Source organism: Bidens hawaiensis, unplaced genomic scaffold (assembly GCF_021521415.1).
Source record: "Bidens hawaiensis isolate Kalapana, Puna unplaced genomic scaffold, B.hawaiensis_p1.1 tig00015384_1, whole genome shotgun sequence".
Classification (NCBI taxonomy): domain Eukaryota; kingdom Viridiplantae; phylum Streptophyta; class Magnoliopsida; order Asterales; family Asteraceae; genus Bidens; species Bidens hawaiensis.
The window spans coordinates 94,353-115,721 of record NW_027492372.1 but is presented as its reverse complement, the minus strand read 5'-3'; the positions used below and the strand labels follow the sequence as shown (position 1 = coordinate 115,721).

At 41.9% G+C, this 21,369-nt stretch overlaps 1 protein-coding gene and 1 pseudogene across 2 annotated transcripts; both read right to left on the bottom strand.

Annotated features, from left to right (window-relative positions):
* Positions 1 to 462: 462 nt before the first annotated feature.
* LOC143549024 (exopolygalacturonase-like) lies at positions 463 to 3,073 on the bottom strand. Its single transcript, XM_077040040.1, has 4 exons — positions 2,819 to 3,073; positions 2,385 to 2,690; positions 1,348 to 1,857; positions 463 to 789 (listed from the first exon to the last, which is right to left on the bottom strand). Exons 1-4 carry the CDS (start codon positions 2,942 to 2,944, stop codon positions 559 to 561), a joined length of 1,173 nt encoding a protein of 390 aa, XP_076896155.1. The 5' UTR covers positions 2,945 to 3,073; the 3' UTR covers positions 463 to 558.
* A 2,287-nt stretch (positions 3,074 to 5,360) lies between these two features.
* On the bottom strand, positions 5,361 to 17,228 carry LOC143549041 (exopolygalacturonase-like; annotated as a pseudogene). Its single transcript, XR_013138067.1, has 5 exons — positions 16,955 to 17,228; positions 16,737 to 16,848; positions 7,201 to 7,396; positions 5,943 to 6,452; positions 5,361 to 5,591 (listed from the first exon to the last, which is right to left on the bottom strand). The product of XR_013138067.1 is annotated as an exopolygalacturonase-like (transcript).
* Positions 17,229 to 21,369: the final 4,141 nt, after the last annotated feature.

The following is a 21,369-nucleotide window of genomic DNA, read 5'->3' as shown; positions in this document are numbered from 1 at the left end:
TAAAAAAACTACGGTATTATTTAACACACCGAATCGACTTTTTACACATGTGTAACTAACATTTAAACTTGTTTAATTATTAAAAATCTTTATTCTCTTTTTTGAGTCATTTTTAATCAAATTTAATCTCAACCACATATTCTATAATCATTTAATTAAATGTGTGGTTCATATTGAGTTATTAAAGTTCTTATAACTCATTAAGTTCTCAAAATATTTCTCCTCTATATATAGAGCAACCACGTGTGTGTATTATATACACTAGCTAGGAGGAAAATGTATCACTTTGTTTGCATATAATAAGCGAGGTTTTTCTCTATAATTAGGAGCTTTTAATATTCATTACAAATCCCAATTTAATAAATTAGTATACACACATAAATTCTCCTTACAACAATTTCTTATGTGCATCCTCATAAATACATATAAAGTTTTTAAATTTTAGCATGAACAATTTTCTTAAATTTTAGCATGAACAATTTTCTATGAGATTTTAGTTTCTTTATGTCCCGTTGATGATCCAGATCAAATGGTTGTATGATATTATGTATGTTGGATCTAGGCTGCACAAACTCCGAGGACATTTTGGCCGGTAATTTTCGGCTTGGCGTTAGTACACTGTGAGGTGGCCGGTCCTCCATTGAATGTCAAGTTAATATCAGCCACCTCCACATTTTCACATGGTACTTCTGCACTGCAAATAAGCTTCATCGCGACCTTAGATGCAGATGTTCCTCTAATCCTTCTAAAGCTCACATTCGTTAACTTCACTTTTGAAGGAGCACCTTTCTAGTAATCACAAGAACTAAAATTAACTCGGTACTTTAAAATCAGTGGAGTAATATCCATTAGCCGGACTTCAATATAACTCTTTTATATTAGTAGGCGGTTCGAGATACATGTAAGTACTTTTAGGGTGTCTTCAAGCATCAAGAAAAAAATTTGGGTCGAAGGTAAAAAAAATTTTGGGCCGAAAGCAAAAAAAAAATTGGGCCTTAAATTAGTCAAGTAAATAAGTTTAAACATAAAGAATACATTTTTTTTTCAAAAAAGTATATTTAAAAATTTTTGACCGATCCGGGTGTCTCGACAACCCGATCGACCTGATAACCGGCCTTGGGTACGTTAAGGGGTCATTTGAAAGTTCTTATTCTTCTAGCAAGTGTGCTACCCATGCAAGCAAACCCATGCAAGTTTTTGAGTGATCGCTAAACTTAAGCTATTGCTTACAGTTTTTCACCAAACTCTATGGAGTTCATTCGTAGGGTTGCAAACTGCCTAGAAGTAAAATAACTTATGTTAACACGTAATAAAGAATCACAAACACCTCAACATGTATGGTAATACCGTGCATGCTTTATTTGGACAATACTCTTGATCGACAATCACGGGATTTTGCACATTGTTGATAATGATATCCTCAAAATGGATGTCTCTAACGAATCCAGGGTGAGAATTAGGCCAAGTCTTAATCCTAACTCCATTTATGGCTCCGTTGACGGTGCAATTCTTCAAGAGGATTCCTTCTACAGGCTCTTCATTTGGGAATTTGCCCAAACTTCCAATGCTGAACCCATGCCCAGGTCCACATGACACTCCCTCAATACGAATATTCCTGCTTCCTTCTCCAAAAGATATACAATCGTCGCCTGTTCCTATCTTCGAGTTCGTGATGTTTAGTCCGTTTAGCTTTGCGATGTGAATACCATCTGTATTAAGACTGTTTCCCGGTGCATTAATGTTGATATTTTCCATTCTGTTGTTGTCAGAACCCCTTAATGATATGTGGAAGTTCTTGCTATTGATACTTGTTATGTCTTTAAATAGTGAATTTCTCAGGTTACTAAATCTGAGATTCTGTAAAAAGGAATGTAGAAAGGTTAGAAAGATTTGAAAAATAATCAAAAAAGACCGTCTTGACCAATGAGTTTGACAAAAAAAGATCTTGATTTTATAAATTTCCAATCAACCAGTGATTGGCAAATTAATCATTCTCTTACGCCAGATTCTTCACCACCTTCATGAAATTTATGTTGCAAACCAATGCATGACCTAGGAGATCATACTCTTGCATGAAGTGTGGGTCTCATCACGGTCTTCAAGAGAATCAGACGCAACAGATTTAGCCACTTGTGCTAGGGGTATTATGACACATAGAAGCTTTTGGTTTTTTTTAAGTAAATCTACTTCTTAATAATATATAATGTTTATGTAAAAGTAGAAGACAAACGGACAACAAGTTGCGTCGCAAACCATTTTAAATTGCAAATATCAATAGAAAAAGTCGGTGTATTTTTGTTTAAAAAAATGTTTAAGGCTTATTCGTCTAACTCATCGGTCTTTAACGGTTATTTTTGTGAATTTTTCGTCAAAAAAACACTTACTACTGGTATTTGGCATTTTGTAGTCTCTTGGCATTTTGTACTCTTCCATGTTTCTTGGCCTTGGCCATCAAAAGTACCACCGGTCATGGTCAACTTATCAACACCCCTGATGGAGAACCAACTTTCTGTTGTGAACTTCGCAAGCTCCGGTGGCGCCTTTATGGTGGCTCCATTCGCATTGATTGCAAGCGGACCCTTGCATGGACCATTCAATTCAACAGCAAGGGACATATAAGTCCCTGGTGGAATCAACAACGAACCCGGTGGTGGTCCTTCACATGCTTCCTTCCATGCCTTCATTATCGCCTAAATTCAGCTCGCGCATCAATAGTAAACAAACAATAATATAAAAATCAGCACTAACATATACAATTACCGCTCTACATGAACATAAACACAAAAACGTAACGATAAAATATGCATGTCATTATTACCGGACCATCATCGGTTATGCCATCACCCTTGGCACCTTTGGTTTTTATGTCGACTATAGCGGCATTGTTAGTCGCAATCAATAACAAGAAATATACTGTGCTTCGAATGTAGCCAATCTTATCCATGTTTATTTTTATTGTTATTACTTTCTTATGTAACTGTATGTTATTGTAGATTATTGTAAATTTGCTATATGGCCAATTGATTTCTCACGACTCTTATATAGGAACAGGGAAAAAATTATTTATGTAGTTTGGATTAGGTAGGCTTACCTAAATTAACCTTACAATGCCAAACTTTCAAAACTCATTTCACTTCGTTGGTTAATATAGTTTGTACAAACAGATATCAGTGTTATATTACTTTGGCCGAGATTAACTGCTAGTTTGTGTTTAACAAAATTTACTCACCTTTTTTATTACACATGCACTAAAAGATAATAATGTGTAAAATAATCTGAGCTACAATTTTTTCTATGTATCATAAAAGAGTACCCATTGGAGTATCAAAGTAATATGTTTAAGAGTATTGGAATAGACTCCATGTTCATCACCTTATTATGTTTAAATAGATTGAAATCAAAGCTATATGAAAACCAAATGGTCTTTTGACTAGGATAATGTTATCCCTTTTAATGAGATTGAGGGTGGTGTAGACTTAAAATTAGTATTAGTCTATTAGAGGGTGTGTTTGTCAGTAATGCCTCATTATAGGGGTTTCATTTCATATATATGTAAATTTTTCTTGGATATGTATTGTAATAAAATCGCAAATGCTAATAAGAACAATAGTGAAAATTGGAGTAAAGGGCATAAAAAGTGAATGAATATGGTATGGATCATGGATCATAGCATCAAACATGTTAAACAAAATTTGTTAGAATTAAACAAGACTGGGAGTTTATGAGATTAATGATTTTTTCGTCTAGGTAGCCGAAAGTGTGTACCGTTAGTTAACTTTCATTGGACGTTACATACTTGGGCATAAAACCCGGTTTCAGACCCGACCAAGAACCAGACCTAGTGTACCCGATCCGTGGGTACAAACCAGGTTTTTGTTTCCTAGAAAAACCGTATCTGACCCAGAACCAAAACGGACCTACTGGAAGTCGGGAACGGTTCCACCCCTACTCGACCTGGCCAAAACCGGATAAAACCCGAAATAAACTGATCAAAAACTCAACCATACACGAAATCAATTCCTACCTGATCTGGTTAGTGACTTTGTTAACCAAACCTAGAACATGTTCCTCCACAGTTTCAGTTAAAAACAAATCAGTTTGTACAACTCTTTATTTAAAAAAAAAAAAAAAGTGGACCATTTACAAATAATTATTTTTTTGCCATTCACTAAATAAAGGTAGAGTTTTAGTTTTTCGGCTTAAAATCCAAGCTTTTCACATTTTCACATATTTGTTTCCACTGGCATATTAGACCCTATAATGGGCCGATTACCCGTTCAAGTGTGTGTTTGATTATATCTTGCTTTCATTGTATCATATTTAAGTGTTTGATCATGGTTTCCAAACTCAAACGAGTCTTACTCGAATCATCATCAAGAACGAGGGGCCGTCACTCGTTATCAGAGCACATTCATTATAATGGATGCTGAAAGATGTCACACGGATGCCCTTGGCAGGGCCGGCCCATAGCATGTGTGGGCTAGGCCACCGCACAAGGCCACCTTTCATATGAAGAGGTATGTTTACTCTATATTTGATAAATTTCCATTTAAATTCGAGTCATAGATTGGTTCACAGATCATAACTATCGACTTAGTAATTAAGTTATATATAGTTGTAACTGTTAAACTTTAGGCAGGTGAATCAAGAACACGAACACGAGATTTGATTAACACACGATCGACTCTTTTATTAAGAAAACGACAAACGAGAAAAACTTAATAATTAACTAACACATTAACCTAGGGCATATATAAAGCCACGGTTCCAATCCTACACTAACTCATATACAGAATTTGAATCCAAAACAAATAGGATTAAATAAAATAAGACTAACTTATCCTATAATAATAAACTAATTATTATATTAAATATTCTCCAATATTCTTAGAGCCTTTAATCTGGTTTGGTGTTGGACACATTTAACAGTGACTTATCGTAAGAGGTATTAATTAGTCGTATTTGAAAGGTACGTTATGCATAAATTGAATATTTTTTTTGCTTGTATTTGATGGCAAAGCGTATAAACAAGTTGTATTTGCGTGGAAGGTCATAACGGGTATAATTAGGTATTATTTTATTTGCAGACTTGTCGCAATTTCAATCGCTAGTTTGCAACAAAAGTTCAAGACACATTCGAATTCGGTGGCAACAATATTTTGTTACAAAATGTGGTCTCAAAGTAAATACTACTGGAGAAGAAATTGGTGTTTTTACATATGACTAGTTTTCTTATTCCTCATGAGAGTATATATTACACGATACATATCCGTATAGTTTCTTAATTTTGCATCTATCTGCCTAGTAGATAATCCACATCAAATGATTATACACTGTATATATATATAATTATGGTGGATTTAGGCTTTACAAACTACTGGGACAGTTGCGCCTGTAACTTTAGGCTTGACGTTAGAACACTCAGAGGTGGCTGGTCCTCCACTAAATGTCAAGTTAATATCCGCCAGCTCGATGTTATCGCACGGTACTCCTGCACTGCAAACAAGCTTCACAGCCACCTTAGTTGCAGATGTTCCCCTAATCCTCTTAAAGCTCACATTTGATAACTTCACTTTTGATGGAGCAGTTTTCTGGTAATCACAATAATGAGAAATAACTCTAGCAATACTAAATGAACAACACTCAACAAACAAATAATAGATGTAAAGTTTTGAAATCATCAAAATACCTAGTATTATTTCTTTTGTTATGTTAAAAAAGGTTTTGTTGTCTCGAGGGACATGGTATCGTGGTAAGTTGTATCCCCTCTATTCTAGAGGTGAATGATTCAAATCCTGCAAGGTAAAGGTTGTGATTTATAGGAGTATTTAGGAGTAGGTTAGTTTATCGTTAAAAACACATTTTTCTTTTAATTTCTTTTTAAGTTTAAATATGTTTATTTAATGGTCATTATCATAGCAATCATCAACACATCATAATACCTTGCATTGATTATTTGGGCAATATTCTTGATCGATCAATATGGGATTTTGCACATTGTTCATGATGATATCTTCAAAATGTATGTCGCTAGCGGCTCCAGGTAGAGAAGCAGGCCAACTTTTGATCCTAACTCCATTCGTGGTGCCCGTCATGGTGCAGTTCTTAAAAAAGACTCCTTGTACTGGTTATTCACTCGGGTACTTGCCCAAACTTCCCACACCAAACCCGTGTCCTGGTCCACACGTCACTTGCTGGATATGCACATTCTTGCTTCCATCTCCAAATGAGATACAATCGTCACCAGTTTTTATATTTGCATTTGTAATGTTGAGGCCGTTTAACTTTGCGATGTGCATCCCGTCTGTGTTGACACTGTTTCCAGGTGCGTCGATGACAAGATTTTCAAACCGGTTGTTGTCACAAGCCAGTACAGCAATGTGGAAGTTTTTGCTGTTGGCTGACGTCATGTCTCGAAACACTGAACCCGTGATTTTGTTTAGTCTGAGATTCTGAGAAAGTAAAGAAGAAAGTTTAATTTTCGTAAAACGAAATATATTTCGCTTAGGATCCCAACACATGGAAGTATGAAGGCACACATGTTAAGATTTCTAAAAGTGACAACTGCATCTATTAGAATTAGAGTGAGCTTTAGTGGAATTAAAATCATTTCAAGTATACTTATTCTTTGCTCTCTTGTCAAAACTAAAAATCAGACAAAGTTAAACCCTATTTAGTATCCCTTCAAATATGAAATTCTTTTTAGAAATGGGCATGAATGGACACTCTTGCTTTGGGTACTTTCTTGAATATTTTTAGTTTTTAACAAAAGGAGTTGCCGCTCATATTGGTCTTAATACGTATCCCATGTAGGAGTCGGTTGTGAAGTGAAATCTATCACTAAAAGAGCTAGAGTTGCCTACTTTTAAAGTACCCGTTCATGGTAGATGAGACATCTCCGTGTAGTCACATGTAGTGACTGGTTCTCCAAAACCTGGCACCCTGATGTGATTACACTGAGATGCCGTCCATGTCATGGACAAGTTCTCCTAAACTAGGCAGATGTCGTCCTGGCATGCATGGACGGTTTCTACGGCAGTTTTCATTTTACCATGGACTCCAGGCCATTCACACATATTAAGACCGAGATATCCTTTTGAAACATGCTCAAGAGAGTGCCCTCAAATGAAGTGAGTCATTAGGAAAAATTGTGAATATGGTATACTCAAGGTTTAGCTTATTTTTTAGAGAAACACTTACAACTGGTATATTGCATGTGGATTGTGAATCCTGGCACTTTGTACTCTTCCATGTTGCTTGACCTTGGCCATCAAAAGTACCACCGGTCATGGTTAACTTATCAACATTCATGATTTTGATCCAAGTGTCTCTTGTAAACTTTGCAAGCTCGGGTGAGCCTTGATGGTGGCTCCTTTAGCAATGATCTCAATCGGACCTGAAGAAACACTAACCGAACCCCGGGCAGATTACTGGTAACCTGGGAGTTAGATAGATGTTTCCCACGAGGGTTAGACCCTGAGAAGATGGTTCTTCTGATAACCTGCAAAACAGACACCGTGAGCTTGTCACTGAGAAGGGGGGGGTTCCTCCTTGTGACCACCCTCCGGCGTGAGAATCAGACTAGATTGCTCTTTAAATATAAGTGTATATTAAGAGATTGCTAGAGCAGATATCAGGTATAATATGATGATATATGATAAGATGAGATGATCATACCATTCGTGGTATTTATAGCCGAAGGTAGGTTTCCAAGGAGGTGTGGCCGGCTGCAACAGTGTTCCTGTTCCACCAACAGTGGCCTACGCACGTGCCCTGCTGGTAGTTGGTGGGTAGGCAGCGGCTGATAGTGACCAAGCCTGCTGTGTACTATTCCTTTTCCACCAACTGCCGGCTACGCACGTGGTATGGCAGTAGTTGGTGAGTAGGCAGCGGCTAATAGTGACACAGTACAGGAGCATGCTGCTCGCCATACTGTGTCAGTAAGCTGTCGTATCTTTAGTCAGATCTTTTTCCCATACCTCGTCAGGTACAGTACAGAAGATCTTCCTGTATCGTACGGACTGGCTTATTTGGGCGGGAGTATTCCCCCTCCCGCCCTTTTGCGGGATAGTTCCCGGCTTCGCTCATTCCTTCAGGTGACACTGAGTGATTGAGAGCTAAGTGCCTTGTGCGTGTAGCCTTGCTGCGCGGGTGGCCTTCCCTGATGGCTTGTATCCGAGGCTGCGGGGACAGGCGGAGTCCTTCACCATCGGGAGGCATTTCCTGCGGGACCAGCTTGCGTACTGCGCGTAAGGACGTCACGTCTCTGAGCATGGTTGGTCCTGCGGATCCAGTAGGTTTCTGCGCAGACGTCCCTCTTCAAGGTGAGTCTTGCGGGTCCAACTGGGCTCTGCTGGGACCTACCTCTTCAAGTCCCCCCAGTCCAATGTTCTTCTCATGAGTGTTTAATAAAGTGAGGTGAACTTTTGGACTTAAGCAGAGGGTTTTGAAAAGGGTTTTTTAAGGTTTTCCATAGGAATTCCTCCCGCGGAAGTCCTTGTCACTTGCAGAAATTCCCGAGTTTCCTGCTTGGTCTTTGGGTATGATGCGGGTAGGTCTGTAACCTCCTCGCAAGTCAGGAGCGTTGAGTCCCACTTGTGTGGATTCTCCATGAGGTTTTGGTAGTTTTGAACATAGTGATCAATTATGTTAAGACCACCAATTCCATCCTGGAGCTTCAAACAACGTAGTTCTCGACGTTCCCGCTATGCGGGGATGTTATTTCCGTTTCCGCAAGCATTGCCCAGAAGATCCTTCTTGGTTTCAATTCCCAGCGGAGCGCTAGGTATGTGAAGGGTTTTGCCTTAACACTGTACCTGCGCTCGTCTTACGGTTACTTTACTTCCAAGGTATTCCTGGCGTCAATTCCCTGCGGGTGCTAGGTATGTGAAGGGTTTTGCCTTTACACTGTACCCGCACCCGTCTTATAGTTACTTGGTTGCCGAGGTACTTGGCTTCAATTCCCTGCGGGTGCTAGGTATGTGAAGGGTTTTGCCTTAACACTGTACCCGCATCCGTCTTACGGTTACTTGTTCGCCAAGGTTTTCTTGGCTTCAATTCCCTGCGGGTGCTAGGTATGTGAAGGGTTTTGCCTTAACACTGTACCCGCATCCGTCTTACGGTTACTTGTTCGCCAAGGTTTTCTTGGCTTCAATTCCCTGCGGGTGCTAGGTATGTGAAGGGTTTTGCCTTTACACTGTACCCGCATCCGTCTTACGGTTACTTGTTCGCCAAGGTTTTCTTGGCTTCAATTCCCTGCGGGTGCTAGGTATGTGAAGGGTTTTGCCTTTACACTGTACCCGCATCCGTCTTACGGTTACTTGTTTGCCAAGGTAAGGGGTATTTTCCCGCCTACTTTTTAATCTTTTTGAATTTGGAATTTTGAAATTCGAAGAGTTGGTGGAAAGAACAGTCCAAAACTCTGAAACGTCGTGCGACGGTTTCTTCTGACTGTGTCAGATCGTGCAGGAAGTTATGGTGACGTGACAGTACATGGTCATTCCAGACGCTTTTTCAGGCGCGTGGGCGCGATTTTTCGGGCGCGTGGCCGCGAAATTAATGGTATGCGTCCTGTCAACAGCTGTTGCCAGCTTGCTTTTTGCCACGTGTCATAGTTTCATTGCACCTTCGTTTTCTCTCTCTTCCGCATTAATTTCATCGCATTAATTGCGATTAGTATATAAAGGGGTAGAGGGCTCTTTGTAATCCACACTTTCATTCTTCTCTTCATCTTCTTTGCGATTTCCGGCGAATACTCACCTTTTCAGGCAAGCATTCTCCCGAAATCGTTGTCTTCTTCTTTTACAAGATGTCTCGTGATCTCGAGTCTGCAGTCGATGACAAGAGTACTGCTGGCGAGTGCCAGAGTGCTCTGCCTGGCGATCTGTATCGGTACGTCGTCAGGAAGTTCATGCTCGAGTCTCTCGAGCCTGAGTTTCCTGAACCCCACCAGACGGTGTACGATGCCCCCAGAGGCAAGATCGGGGTTTATGCTGCATTCTTTGTTTATGGGAATCTTAGGTTCCCATTAACAAAGTTTGTTTACCGTGTCCTTGAGAGGCACGGTGTTCATTTGACCGAGTTGCACCCCATGGCGATCGCCAAGATTCGCCACTTCGAGTGGGTGTGCCGGATTTTGGGCGTTGAGCCCTATGTTGACCGCCTGATGACCTTCTATACTTGGAGGTGCATCCAGGGGTGGTACACATTGACAACCCGGATTAAGGGTTTAAAGATCTGCGCGACCGAGCGCAGTCTTCGCTCGTGGAAGCGGGAGTTCTTCTTTATATCCGCTCGCGCCATCCCCATTGCCATGAAATTCAAGAACGGGCAAGCTCTCCCAAGCCTTCACGCCTCCAGTTACCAGGAGGCGGAATGGTTTTCGAAGATATCTCGGGTCCAATCTCCGGTTTACCGGTTTGCGGAGTCCGGGATGGTGATGCTGGGGATGAGCCTGGTGTGGAAGGCTGCGGATGCGCATAAGATCCCAATCGTCCTCGAATACGGTTCGAACTCTGTTCCTTACGGTATGCTTTCTTTCTTTTTGTTGATTTAGAATTTCTTCTAACTTCTTTCCTGTTTATTTCAGAGGGGAACGACTTGCAGTCGCTCCTGAACCCGCGGGATACTGACGGTCCCGCTCGGATGGGTACTCGCGCTCTGGACGAGAACGAGTTGCCCATCCTGGAACAAACGGCGGATCGGTTCGTGGAGGTCTATCCGCTAGGCCATGAGATCATTAGCGCCCGTCGGCCAGGTAAGGCGCTATTCGACCCTCAACCCCTCAATGTTGAAACCTCTGCTGGAATTCCTATAATCGTATGTTCTGATGAGGAATCCGCAGATGGTCCTCCGTTGGTGCGGAAGAAGAAGGCTGCCGGCGGGAAGGGGAAGGAGAAGGCCTCCACTGCCGATCCAGCGCCTCGGTCTGATTCGGAGACCGAGAGCGAAGAGGTGGCGGGGAATCCCGGTGGTGATAAGACCACCGCTCCAGAGGTTACGACTGTCACCTCCGGAGAGCCAAAGAAGACGACGGTGACCGGCGCAAAGAGGCCGGCTCCATCGGGTCCGTCCCCGCCTCTCCGTACCTTTAGGCTCAAGAAAACCCGTAAGTACAACTTTCCTTTAGCTTTTATCTTCATAGCTTAATATCATTTAACACTTTTCTTTGTGCAGGCGTGGATGTTGACGCATTCCAGGGTGGAGCGCAGAGTGGTATCTCCCCGCCAATGACGGTAGGCTTGGTCAGCCTACCTGAGGCGTCGACCCAGGCGCCTGCGCCTGCTTCCGCTGGTTCAGTTGCTCACTCCTTTGAGCCGACTGTTCCAGCTGTGATGACGTCACCGCCGGCTGTGAGTGCTATTTTTACAGCATCCTTCACCGAGCCGGCGGTTACTAATGCCGCGGATTCCGCGGCAGCGACCGCGGCGGCTGCTACCATGCCCCCGCCATCGGCAACGACGACCGATCCATCAGGTACGCATGGGGCTTCTCGCCAATCTCTGCTACCTTCCCATCGGCAACGACGACCGATCCATCAGGTACGCATGGGATTTCCCTTGGGTTCAGGTGATGGGTTCGGCGGCTATCGGCCTGTTATTGACCCTACAGGTGCGTAGGGTTCTTTTGGCCTATTTTTATATATTTTTTCTTTATCATCTTTTCCTAACTGCTTTGTGTTTTTGCAGTGTCGGATTCCAATGAAGTGTATGTTCCACGATGGAACATTCGCCGAGGAACAACCCTTCGTACCCCTGTGGAGTGCGTGGAATGGGCTCGTCACGCTGCTCCCAGTGGTGCGTTGGGGGAAGCCATGGCTAGCTACCAGGAGGGTAGGCTTAGCAATGAGCTTCAGGTTCTCCTGGCCCGGATGCAGCCGCGCGTCGAGCTGCTTTGTCGTGAAAACGACAAGTTGAAAGCAGCTCGCGCTAAAGAAGTAGCTCAGGCGCGGGCTGTCCGGGAGGAGAACCAAAGGCTTTCCGCATTGGCTGCGGAAAAGGAGAAGGCCTTCAAGGCCCTCGAGGTTGAAGTTCAGGCTCGACTTGAGGCCCGTTCCAAGGCTGCCCAAACTGTTAATGAACAGCTTCGGCTGGCTAAGGAAACTGCAAGGAACGCAACCGAGAGGGTCACCAAGGCTGAAGCTGTTGCTGAGCCTCTGCGCGTGGAGAATGAAGAACTTAAAGCCAAATTAAAGGCTCTCCAGCAGGCTCATGATGCCTTGGCGATGGAAGACGCCAAAAAGCTCCAGGAGATCTTGGACCAGAGGGGGGTGCTTGACCATACTGAGCGTAAGCTGAAGGGCGTCGAAGAGGCTGCGGCTAAAGAAGTGTTGCTTGCCAACCTCAACAAGAGTGAAGCCGATCGCGCCCGTAACGAAGCTCAAGCTGCCCTCCAAGAAGCCCTGGTTGCCAAGGAATGGCTTCTTCGAGAAGCGTTGTCTCAGGTAAGCTTTTCTTGTCTTTACGCTTTTCTTTGTAAATAGAAAAGGTTTTGACACTTGTATATTTTCTTGTAGGTTGTGCATCGGGTCTTTGCTGAGACCTCTTACGATGATGCTATGAGCGCAGCCCTCAACGCTTCTCACGAGGATGGGGAAAAGGTCGGCTTCTTGCTTGGTCTCGGGTTCGTTGAGAAAGGCATCCCGCCTTCCAACTTCCCTTTGTACAATGTTGATACTGAAGCTGTTTACGACCAAGCAGTGAATCAGTACGCCGCCTTCCCGCATCCGGTGGTGGAGAAGGTGAATGAAGTTGCTGCTGCTGATGATGGGCTAGCTATCCTTAAGGCTTTCCTTGAACTGCCACGCTCTACTGACGGTGCTGGTCCAAGTGGAAGTGGCCCTGAAGCCTGATCCTGAAGATCCCTTCCCACTGCTAGGATATATTTAGCTTGTATAGATTTATTTTCTTGTAGGCGGGTAGTTACCCGGCCATTCTTGTAATGAATTATTGTGAAATATAAATCTTTTTGCGGGTAAGACCGCTACTTTCGTTGGGTTCCTTGCTTTGTAAACGTTGTATGAGTTGCATACTTTAGTTTAAATTAGCAATTTTCCAAGTGTTTAGAATAAGTTAACCTTTGAACGTGGTAGATAGGTGTGAAGTTTTGCTTCCTCTTCCGTGATTGTGCGGGTAGGACCGTCACTTGCACGTAGTAGGATGGCTAAACTTTACCATCTGACCTGCGTGTAGGTTTTCCTCATCTTTTGAGGATAAGTTAACCTTTGAACGTGGTAGATAGGTGTGAAGTTTTGCTTCCTCTTCCGTGATTGTGCGGGTAGGACCGTCACTTGCACGTAGTAGGATGGCTAAACTTTACCATCTGACCTGCGTGTAGGTTTTCCTCATCTTTTGAGGATAAGTTAACCTTTGAACGTGGTAGATAGGTGTGAAGTTTTGCTTCCTCTTCCGTGATTGTGCGGGTAGGACCGTCACTTGCACGTAGTAGGATGGCTAAACTTTACCATCTGACCTGCGTGTAGGTTTTCCTCATCCTTTTGTTTAGAAATTCTGTTTTGAACTGTTCGACGCGCGGTTGTCAATAGGTTAGTGTTCAGTTCCCTTTTTCATGATTCATGCGGATAGACCGGCACTTTCATTTAATGGGACTGAACTTTTCCCCTTCGACTGGCCTGCGTGAAGGTTTGTCGTTTTTTGGGTTTATGCGGGTTTTGCCGCCTTCCCCACGCAACGACTTCACGTAATTATGCGGTGAAAACCGGCATATTCGTGTTGAATAAATTAACCGTTCGACGCGCGGTTGTCAATAGGTTAGTGTTCAGTTCCCTTTTTCATGATTCATGCGGATAGACCGGCACTTTCATTTAATGGGACTGAACTTTTCCCCTTCGACTGACCTGCGTCAAGGTTTGTCGTTTTTTGGTTTTATGCGGGTTTTGCCGCCTTCCCCATGCAACGATTTTTCACGTAATTATGCGGTGAAAACCGGCATATCCGTGTTGATAGTTCATAAAAATGTAAAATCATCAGCGTCAATGTTTTAAGGAGAATCGTTTCCATTAGAAGTGGCTCTTGGCCTTTTCTTTACAAATTTGGAATTGATTTACATGCAAACTGTGTAAATGAGCTCCTTTCCATATTGTTGGGATGGGAGTGCCATCGAGCCGATACGCACCTGGTTCGGGATCTCGTTCTTTACGCAGCATGTAGTCTCCATATTGAAGCTGGAATTTTATTCGTGTTTTCCCCAGCTGGGGTTCTACACGCATCAGCCTGCTCAGCGTTCATTGCGCCACGAGGTGCGCGAGCGTCCCATCTCTGACGAATGCCTCGACCATGTCCTTTACGTCTATGCATTCTTCGGTGTTGTGGCCTTTTGTCCTGTGAAATTCACAGTATTTGCTCCGATCAGCATTGTGACGATGTCGGATTATTTGAGGCTTTGGCCATGGGAGCTCCTCGGTGGCGAATATCTCGGTGACGCTTTTGGTGAGCGGCGTCCATCTGGAGTTCTTGTTTGACTGTACATTATCCCTTCCGCCTAACCGATTTTGCAAGCCGGATGAGGTGTCAAAGTTGACCCTTGACTGCCAAATGCCTAGCTTTCGCTTTTTGTTTAATCGGGCGGTAAGGACGTTGTCTTCCCTTGTTTTCTGGGTGTAGAGGTTTGTGCTCTGTGGGAGATCTCTACCCAGTTGCTTCTCCGTTTCCGCAAAGCGTTTAGCTGCTGTCATGATGGCATCCCATGTGGATGGCATGCCATCTTTACCCGTTAAGGTGCGGATGAGCTCTGGGTCGTTCGCGCCCTGAATAAAGGCAGCGCGAACAAGATCTTCGCTAATGTTACCCAGACTTAGCTTCTTCGAGTTGAAGCGAGTGATGAAGTCCAGCAAAGATTCATCTTTTTCTCGAATGCACTTGAGGATTGTCCATTGCTCCTCGGTATACTTTCTTTGCTGGCTGAAGTGTTGGCTAAACTTCTGTTGGAAGTCAGCCCAGTCGTAGATGTGGTTGACCGGTAGACGATCGAACCACGCTCTAGCAGCCCCCACAAGCGTAATTTGGAACATGTAACACCACGTAGGTTCCGTCCAACTACTGACGGTTGCCCCCGCTATGAATCTGTTCAAATGATCGTCTGGATCAGATATACCATCATATGTGCCTATGCTGGACATTTGTTTGGCACTTTTTGGGGCAATTGCTTCTGCAATGTCCCTTGCAAATTTGGACGTTCCCGCATTTGCAACGTTTGGTCTGAATGTTTTGGAGAAGTCTCGTGGACTTCCACCTGTGCTTTTTGGTTTGAAGGCTTGTCCAAAATGCCTTCTCGGTTGGGAATCCGTTTCCTTACGCTTCCCTTTTGCCCTATGGCGAGGGTTCGCGTCGGAGTCGGATTCCTCCGAGTCATCCAAGTAATTTTCGAATTCGTCAGCCTGTTGGACGGAACGCAAGCGTTCGTCCAACTCAGCTTGGAATTCCCTCTGACGTGCCTCCGCCCATGCCTTAACTTCATCGAGTGTTTGGCGGGGGATTCTTGTTCGTTTCTCAAACTGGGTGTCGGTGAATCCCAGTGAGCGATTATTTACTGCACTTGCCCCAGCTTGGGTAGCTGGGGTAGTGTTCGTAAGATTTACTTCACTTGCCCCGGCTTGGGTAGCCGGGGTAGTGTTTGTAAAAACTGTGTTGCCGGTATTCCCCCCAGTAGCTGGGGTTGTGGTTACCGGAGTTTCTTTAACCATCTTAGAAGTTTGAAAAAACTGGAGAAAAATAAAGTTCTAGCTTTATGCACGGATGGCGCCAATAAAGAAACACTAACCGCCGGGCAGATTACTGGTAACCTGGGGGTTAGATAGATGTTTCCCACGAGGGGTTAGACCCTGAGAAGATGGTTCTTCTGATAACCTGCAAAACAGACACCGTGAGCTTGTCACTGAGAAGGGGGGGTTCCTCCTTGTGACCACCCTCCGGCGTGAGAATCAGACTAGATTGCTCTTTAAATATAAGTGTATATTAAGAGATTGCTAGAGCAGATATCAGGTATAATATGATGATATATGATAAGATGAGATGATCATACCATTCGTGGTATTTATAGCCGAATGTAGGTTTCCAAGGAGGTGTGGCAGGCTGCAACAGTGTTCCTGTTCCACCAACAGTGGCCTACGCACGTGCCCTGCTGGTAGTTGGTGGGTAGGCAGCGGCTGATTGTGACCAGGCCTGCTGTGTACTTTTCCTTTTCCACCAACTGCCGGCTACGCACGTGGTATGGCAGTAGTTGGTGAGTAGGCAGCGGCTAATAGTGACACAGTACAGGAGCATGCTGCTCGCCATACTGTGTCAGTAAGCTGTCGTATCTTTAGTCAGATCTTTTTCCCATACCTCGTCAGGTACAGTACAGAAGATCTTCCTGTATCGTACGGACTGGCTTATTTGGGCGGGAGTATTCCCCCTCCCGCCCTTGTGCGGGATAGTTCCCGGCTTCGCTCATTCCTTCAGGTGACACTGAGTGATTGAGAGCTAAGTGCCTTGTGCGTGTAGCCTTGCTGCGCGGGTGGCCTTCCCTGATGGCTTGTATCCGAGGCTGCGGGGACAGGTGGAGTCCTTCACCATCGGGAGGCATTTCCTGCGGGACCAGCTTGCGTACTGCGCGTAAGGACGTCACGTCTCTGAGCATGGTTGGTCCTGCGGATCCAGTTGGTTTCTGCGCAGACGTCCCTCTTCAAGGTGAGTCTTGCGGGTCCAACTGGGCTCTGCTGGGACCTACCTCTTCAGGACCCTTACATGGTCCAAGGAAGTCAATAAGAAGTGCCAAATACGTCCCTGGTGGAATCAACAACGAGCTTGGTGGTGCGCCTGCACACGCGTCTTTCCAAGCGTTCGTTATCGCCTAAATGTAAACGAAGTACATAAAATCAAATCAATATATGCAACTATATATAGCAAGAAATATGAACACTAGACACATAACAATTAAAGATTTATGTGGTTATTACCGGACCATCATCGGTTACACCGTCGCCCTTGGCGCCTTTGGTTTTTATATCGACCACAGCGGCATTGTTCATAGCAATCAGAGACATAATTACAAACATACAATATACTGTTGTAGGTAGAATGTAGGTATGTTTATCCATTTTTATCGTAAGTGTTACTTTCTTTGTGTGCTATATTTTAGGTTTTTCAATGATGAAATTACAATGGTGAAGGTGGCTATTTATATTAAAGGTTGATATTTCCATACATAAAACGTTTCATATTGTAAATTCAGTCACTTTGAAGTGCATGTATTTTACAAAATTCACTCACCTTCTTGTTAACTACATAGAGTTCCTTCAAAATTCAAAATTTTAAAAAAAGGAAAAGAAAAAAAAAGGGAAAATAAAACAATCATAATCCATAAAAGAACATTTTTTTTATTTGTCAAAAATGATTAACTTTTTCAAAAAAAATCACCAGTAATATCAGTCGGTAATCCTTTACAGGGGCGGACGTAGCATCTAAGGTATGGGTTCACAAGAACTCATTTAGTTTAAGATTTTTCTATAGAATTTATATGTAAAAATGGGAGTTAACCCAGAAACAAAATTCTGACTAAACATATACATTAAGTAAATCTTGGTCGTGATAAACATTTCTACTTCCTATAATGTCAACCTGAGTTCAAATCCCTCTTGCACATTATTTTTTTTATTTTTTTTCAATATTAAGCTAATTAAATATATTATGCGTTGGCATGCTTTTCATTACACACAAATATAATGTTTGAAAATTGCTATAAAGGTCACACTTACCCTGGATAGGATGTTAAGGTTTAACCTTCTTTATTGATATTTTCTTTACTTGTTCTTATTTTAGTAACAAGTTTTTAGAATTTTGGTCCTAATTTATATGGAACTAAACTGAATGTTTTAGTCGGAATCTTAAAATCTTATAACAAACCATATAATGGAAGATTTAAACCAATGAAATTTGGATAAAGGCCTTAAATTTTTATTTTGCTTTAGACATTCTAAATGGTTGAGCTAACCCTGATTAGAATATATGAATGGTTACGTTGAAATATGTTTAATTTGAATTAGATAATTAACTGATGACGAAGTTTGTTTTTTGTTATTGTATCGTATTTTTATTATGTGATGAACCTTACCCGACTCGAACCGTCAAACCGACCCCGAACCGAGCCTAAATTTTTCTCCGGTCGTATACACTTAGAGCATCAAAAAACAGTGAATCCAATGGAAAAAATTCCTGGATCCGCAACAGATCCTTTAATAATCGTATCATAATTTTCAATGTATTACCATTGCCCATCGGTATCCACCATCAACGACGGATTTGTTTCAGTCCAAGTCATTCGCTTTGTGATGAAGTGATCATTCATTTATTGAAATATACTCTTGAACCTTGATCGATTCACGGCCTAAAATGGTTTGACAAGTATTATATAAAATCATTTTGAAAAGTGTTGTATAAATATGCTATATGGCAACAGAAAAAGAAAAATGATTTAGGTAGGTTTACCTAAATTAACGTTACTATTGCCAAACGTTCAAAACTCATTTCACTTCATTGGTTAATATAGTTTGTACAAACAAACAGATATCAGTGTTATGTTACTTCGGCCTAGATTAACTTCCATGTTTGTGTTTAACAAAATTCACTCACCTGTTTAATTACACATGCACTAAAAAGATAATAATGTGTAAATAACCTGAACTATAACATTTTCTAATTATCAATTTATCATAGTACTCGTTGGAGTATCAAAGTAATAATATCAAGACAATTGGAATAGACTCAACAGTACTCATCACCTTCTAAGGTTTAAATAGATTATACAAAGGAACAACGAAATCAAAGCAATGATAGAAACCAAATGGTCTTTTGACTAGGGTATCAAGATATGTAAAATGTTATCAACGTTGTTCTTCAAGCCGTGAGTGAGGGATGGTCAGGCGGATTAGCTTCATATGAGTGACCTCACAGTTCAGACCCTTCGGGCGGATAAAAAGTGACTAATGAACGATTTCGTCCGCGGGGTATGACTTATGTATATGCATATATTTTAATTTTCTCTCCTATGTTTGTTAAGCCTTGTACTTTTGTTTAGGTTGTTGTGCGGGTCAAGGATCCTACCTTCTAATGAGATTTAAGTAATGCTTGTTAGGCATGCTTCATTATACGGGTTTTGTTTCGTATAAATGAAAATTTCTTCTTGGATATGCATAATTGTAATAAAAACGCAAATGCCAATAAGAACAATGTACCATCTAAAAGGGAACTAACATAGTGATCAAAATTGGACTAAAGGGCATACAAAGTGAAATAAATATCAGTGTATGGATCATAGCATCAAACATATTAAACGAAATTTGTTAGAATTAAACAGGACAAGGAGTTTATGAGATTAATGATTTTTTTCGTCTAGGTGGTCGATAGTATGTAAGCTTTAGTTAACCGAACTTTAATTGGACATTACATACTATCCCAACACTATGGTAGATTAAAGTAGACTCGGGCATAAAACCCAGCTCCGGACCCGACACGGGTGTAATCGACCCGTGGGTACGACCAGGATTTTGTTTTCCAAAAAAAACTCGTATCTGGGCCCGGAACCGAAACGGACCCACCGGAAGTCAGAAATCCGTTACACCTCTACCCCGACTCGGCCAAAACCAGATAAAAACCCTAAAAAAACCGGTCAAAACCCCAACCATACCTAAAACCAGATTCTAGCCGATCGACCCGGTTAATAATTGACTTTATTGACTAAACCCACAACCAATTCCTACCCGGTTTGGCTCTAAAGAAACCCGGGTTGTGCACCTCTGGATTAAAAAAAGAATTTAACCAATTTTTTTTGGTCATTCCCTAAATAAATTATCCTTCCACATATTTGTTTCCACTTGCATATTGGACCCTATAATGGGCCGATTACCCATGCTGACCCACTAAAACTCTAAGCCCAAATTAGCCTAATGAAAATCGTATTCACTCTCTCACCTGACACCCGCGTCACGTCAAAACTCAACCCGCTCAGTTGCAACCCGGTGTTGTAACCCGTGACGGCTGACGTGTAGGCCCGAACCGTACCGTTTGATTCGGGTAGGCCCACAAGGGCCTGAGCACCAATCATGCCACGTCGGTTGATATTATGTGCCCATGCAACCCATTTGTTTGTGTCGGATCCAGTGTGTCGGAATGCCACGTCGACAGTGTTGTTGGTTGGGTGGTGGGTCCAGTGGAGGTGTGAGTTTAACACGGGTAGACTCACACACGTGGCGAATATTGTGTTTCGTGAAAAAGTGTAAGTGTTGTGCGTAATAACATGATACAAGGTTTGATGTTATTATGAAAAATAAAAAGATTAAGAGTTTACCCATTTGGATATTATTTATGGGTTTTAGTTTAAGAACACCTAGAAAATAAAAGTTGTTTTTTTAGATGTGTTGTTGATGGGTTTGAAGATGAAGATGAAGATGAAGAGTAAAGGGGTGTGGTTTATATAAATAGGGAAGAATGGTTGACTGGTTCTAATTGGGGGAAGAATGGTTATAGAAAACAAGTGGATATGGAAGGGCCAAGAAGGGTGTGGGTAGGGTTGAGTTTGTCATTTGTGTGAATTATTCTGAGGGTGTGTGTTGAAGGTTATGTCATTATGTGTGTACTATAATAGTACAATAATGAATAATATATAGTACATTGTAATCATGTTTACATGTATGGTTATTAGTTATTTTTAATTAAGTTTGTATTCACTTTCCTACTTTATACTATTCTATACCAATAATAATATAATTATACTAGTATCTCTCATTTTTAGTCGAACGGTGGAAGGTTTAGGTTTTTTCAAGTTCGATTCTCACTTGTGTCACTTGAGGTAGATATTAGTAATGAAATATTTGAGTTACGCATTACGAGGTTGTCAGTTCGGATCCCGAAACCACTCGGGTTTTCGTCAACTATGTGTTACGCCAAAAAGTTATGTTATTGTGGCAACACAAACTGTCAAGTGACAGCCGGCGATATGGTTTCCCAAGAGAACGTTCAAGCCAAACTCTAAAGCCAGTGTTGACCTGGTTAAGATAGTAGCATAGTCTTTCCAGAGTGGGGTAACGGGGCTCTCCAATTTGAAGAGTACGGTGGTCTAAACACAAAAAAAGTTGTCGTTCTAAAAAAGAACATGTGTGATTATTAGTTCTTTATTAATAATAATTTTATACTCGCTTTTCTACTTTATATTATTCTATACAAATTATATAATTATACTAATATAATCTTGTTTATAACAAGTTACTGATACGATCTAGAAAAGACAGAATTACAAATTTTGTCCTTTAAAAAAAGCCAAAAACCGGTTCGTGTCCTTTTCTAAGTTTCCTTGCAGGCGGTGTCCTTTAAACTTTTT

Coding starts and splice junctions, on each gene's coding strand:
- LOC143549024 (XM_077040040.1), bottom strand. CDS start 2,944: ATGGATAAGATTGGCTACATTCGAAGCACAGTATATTTCTTGTTATTG. Junction 1,858..2,384: donor CAAAATGCCAAATACCAGTA/GTAAGTGTTTTT, acceptor TCCTTTTTACAG/AATCTCAGATTTAGTAACCT. Junction 790..1,347: donor GTCCAAATAAAGCATGCACG/GTATTACCATAC, acceptor TGTGATTACTAG/AAAGGTGCTCCTTCAAAAGT.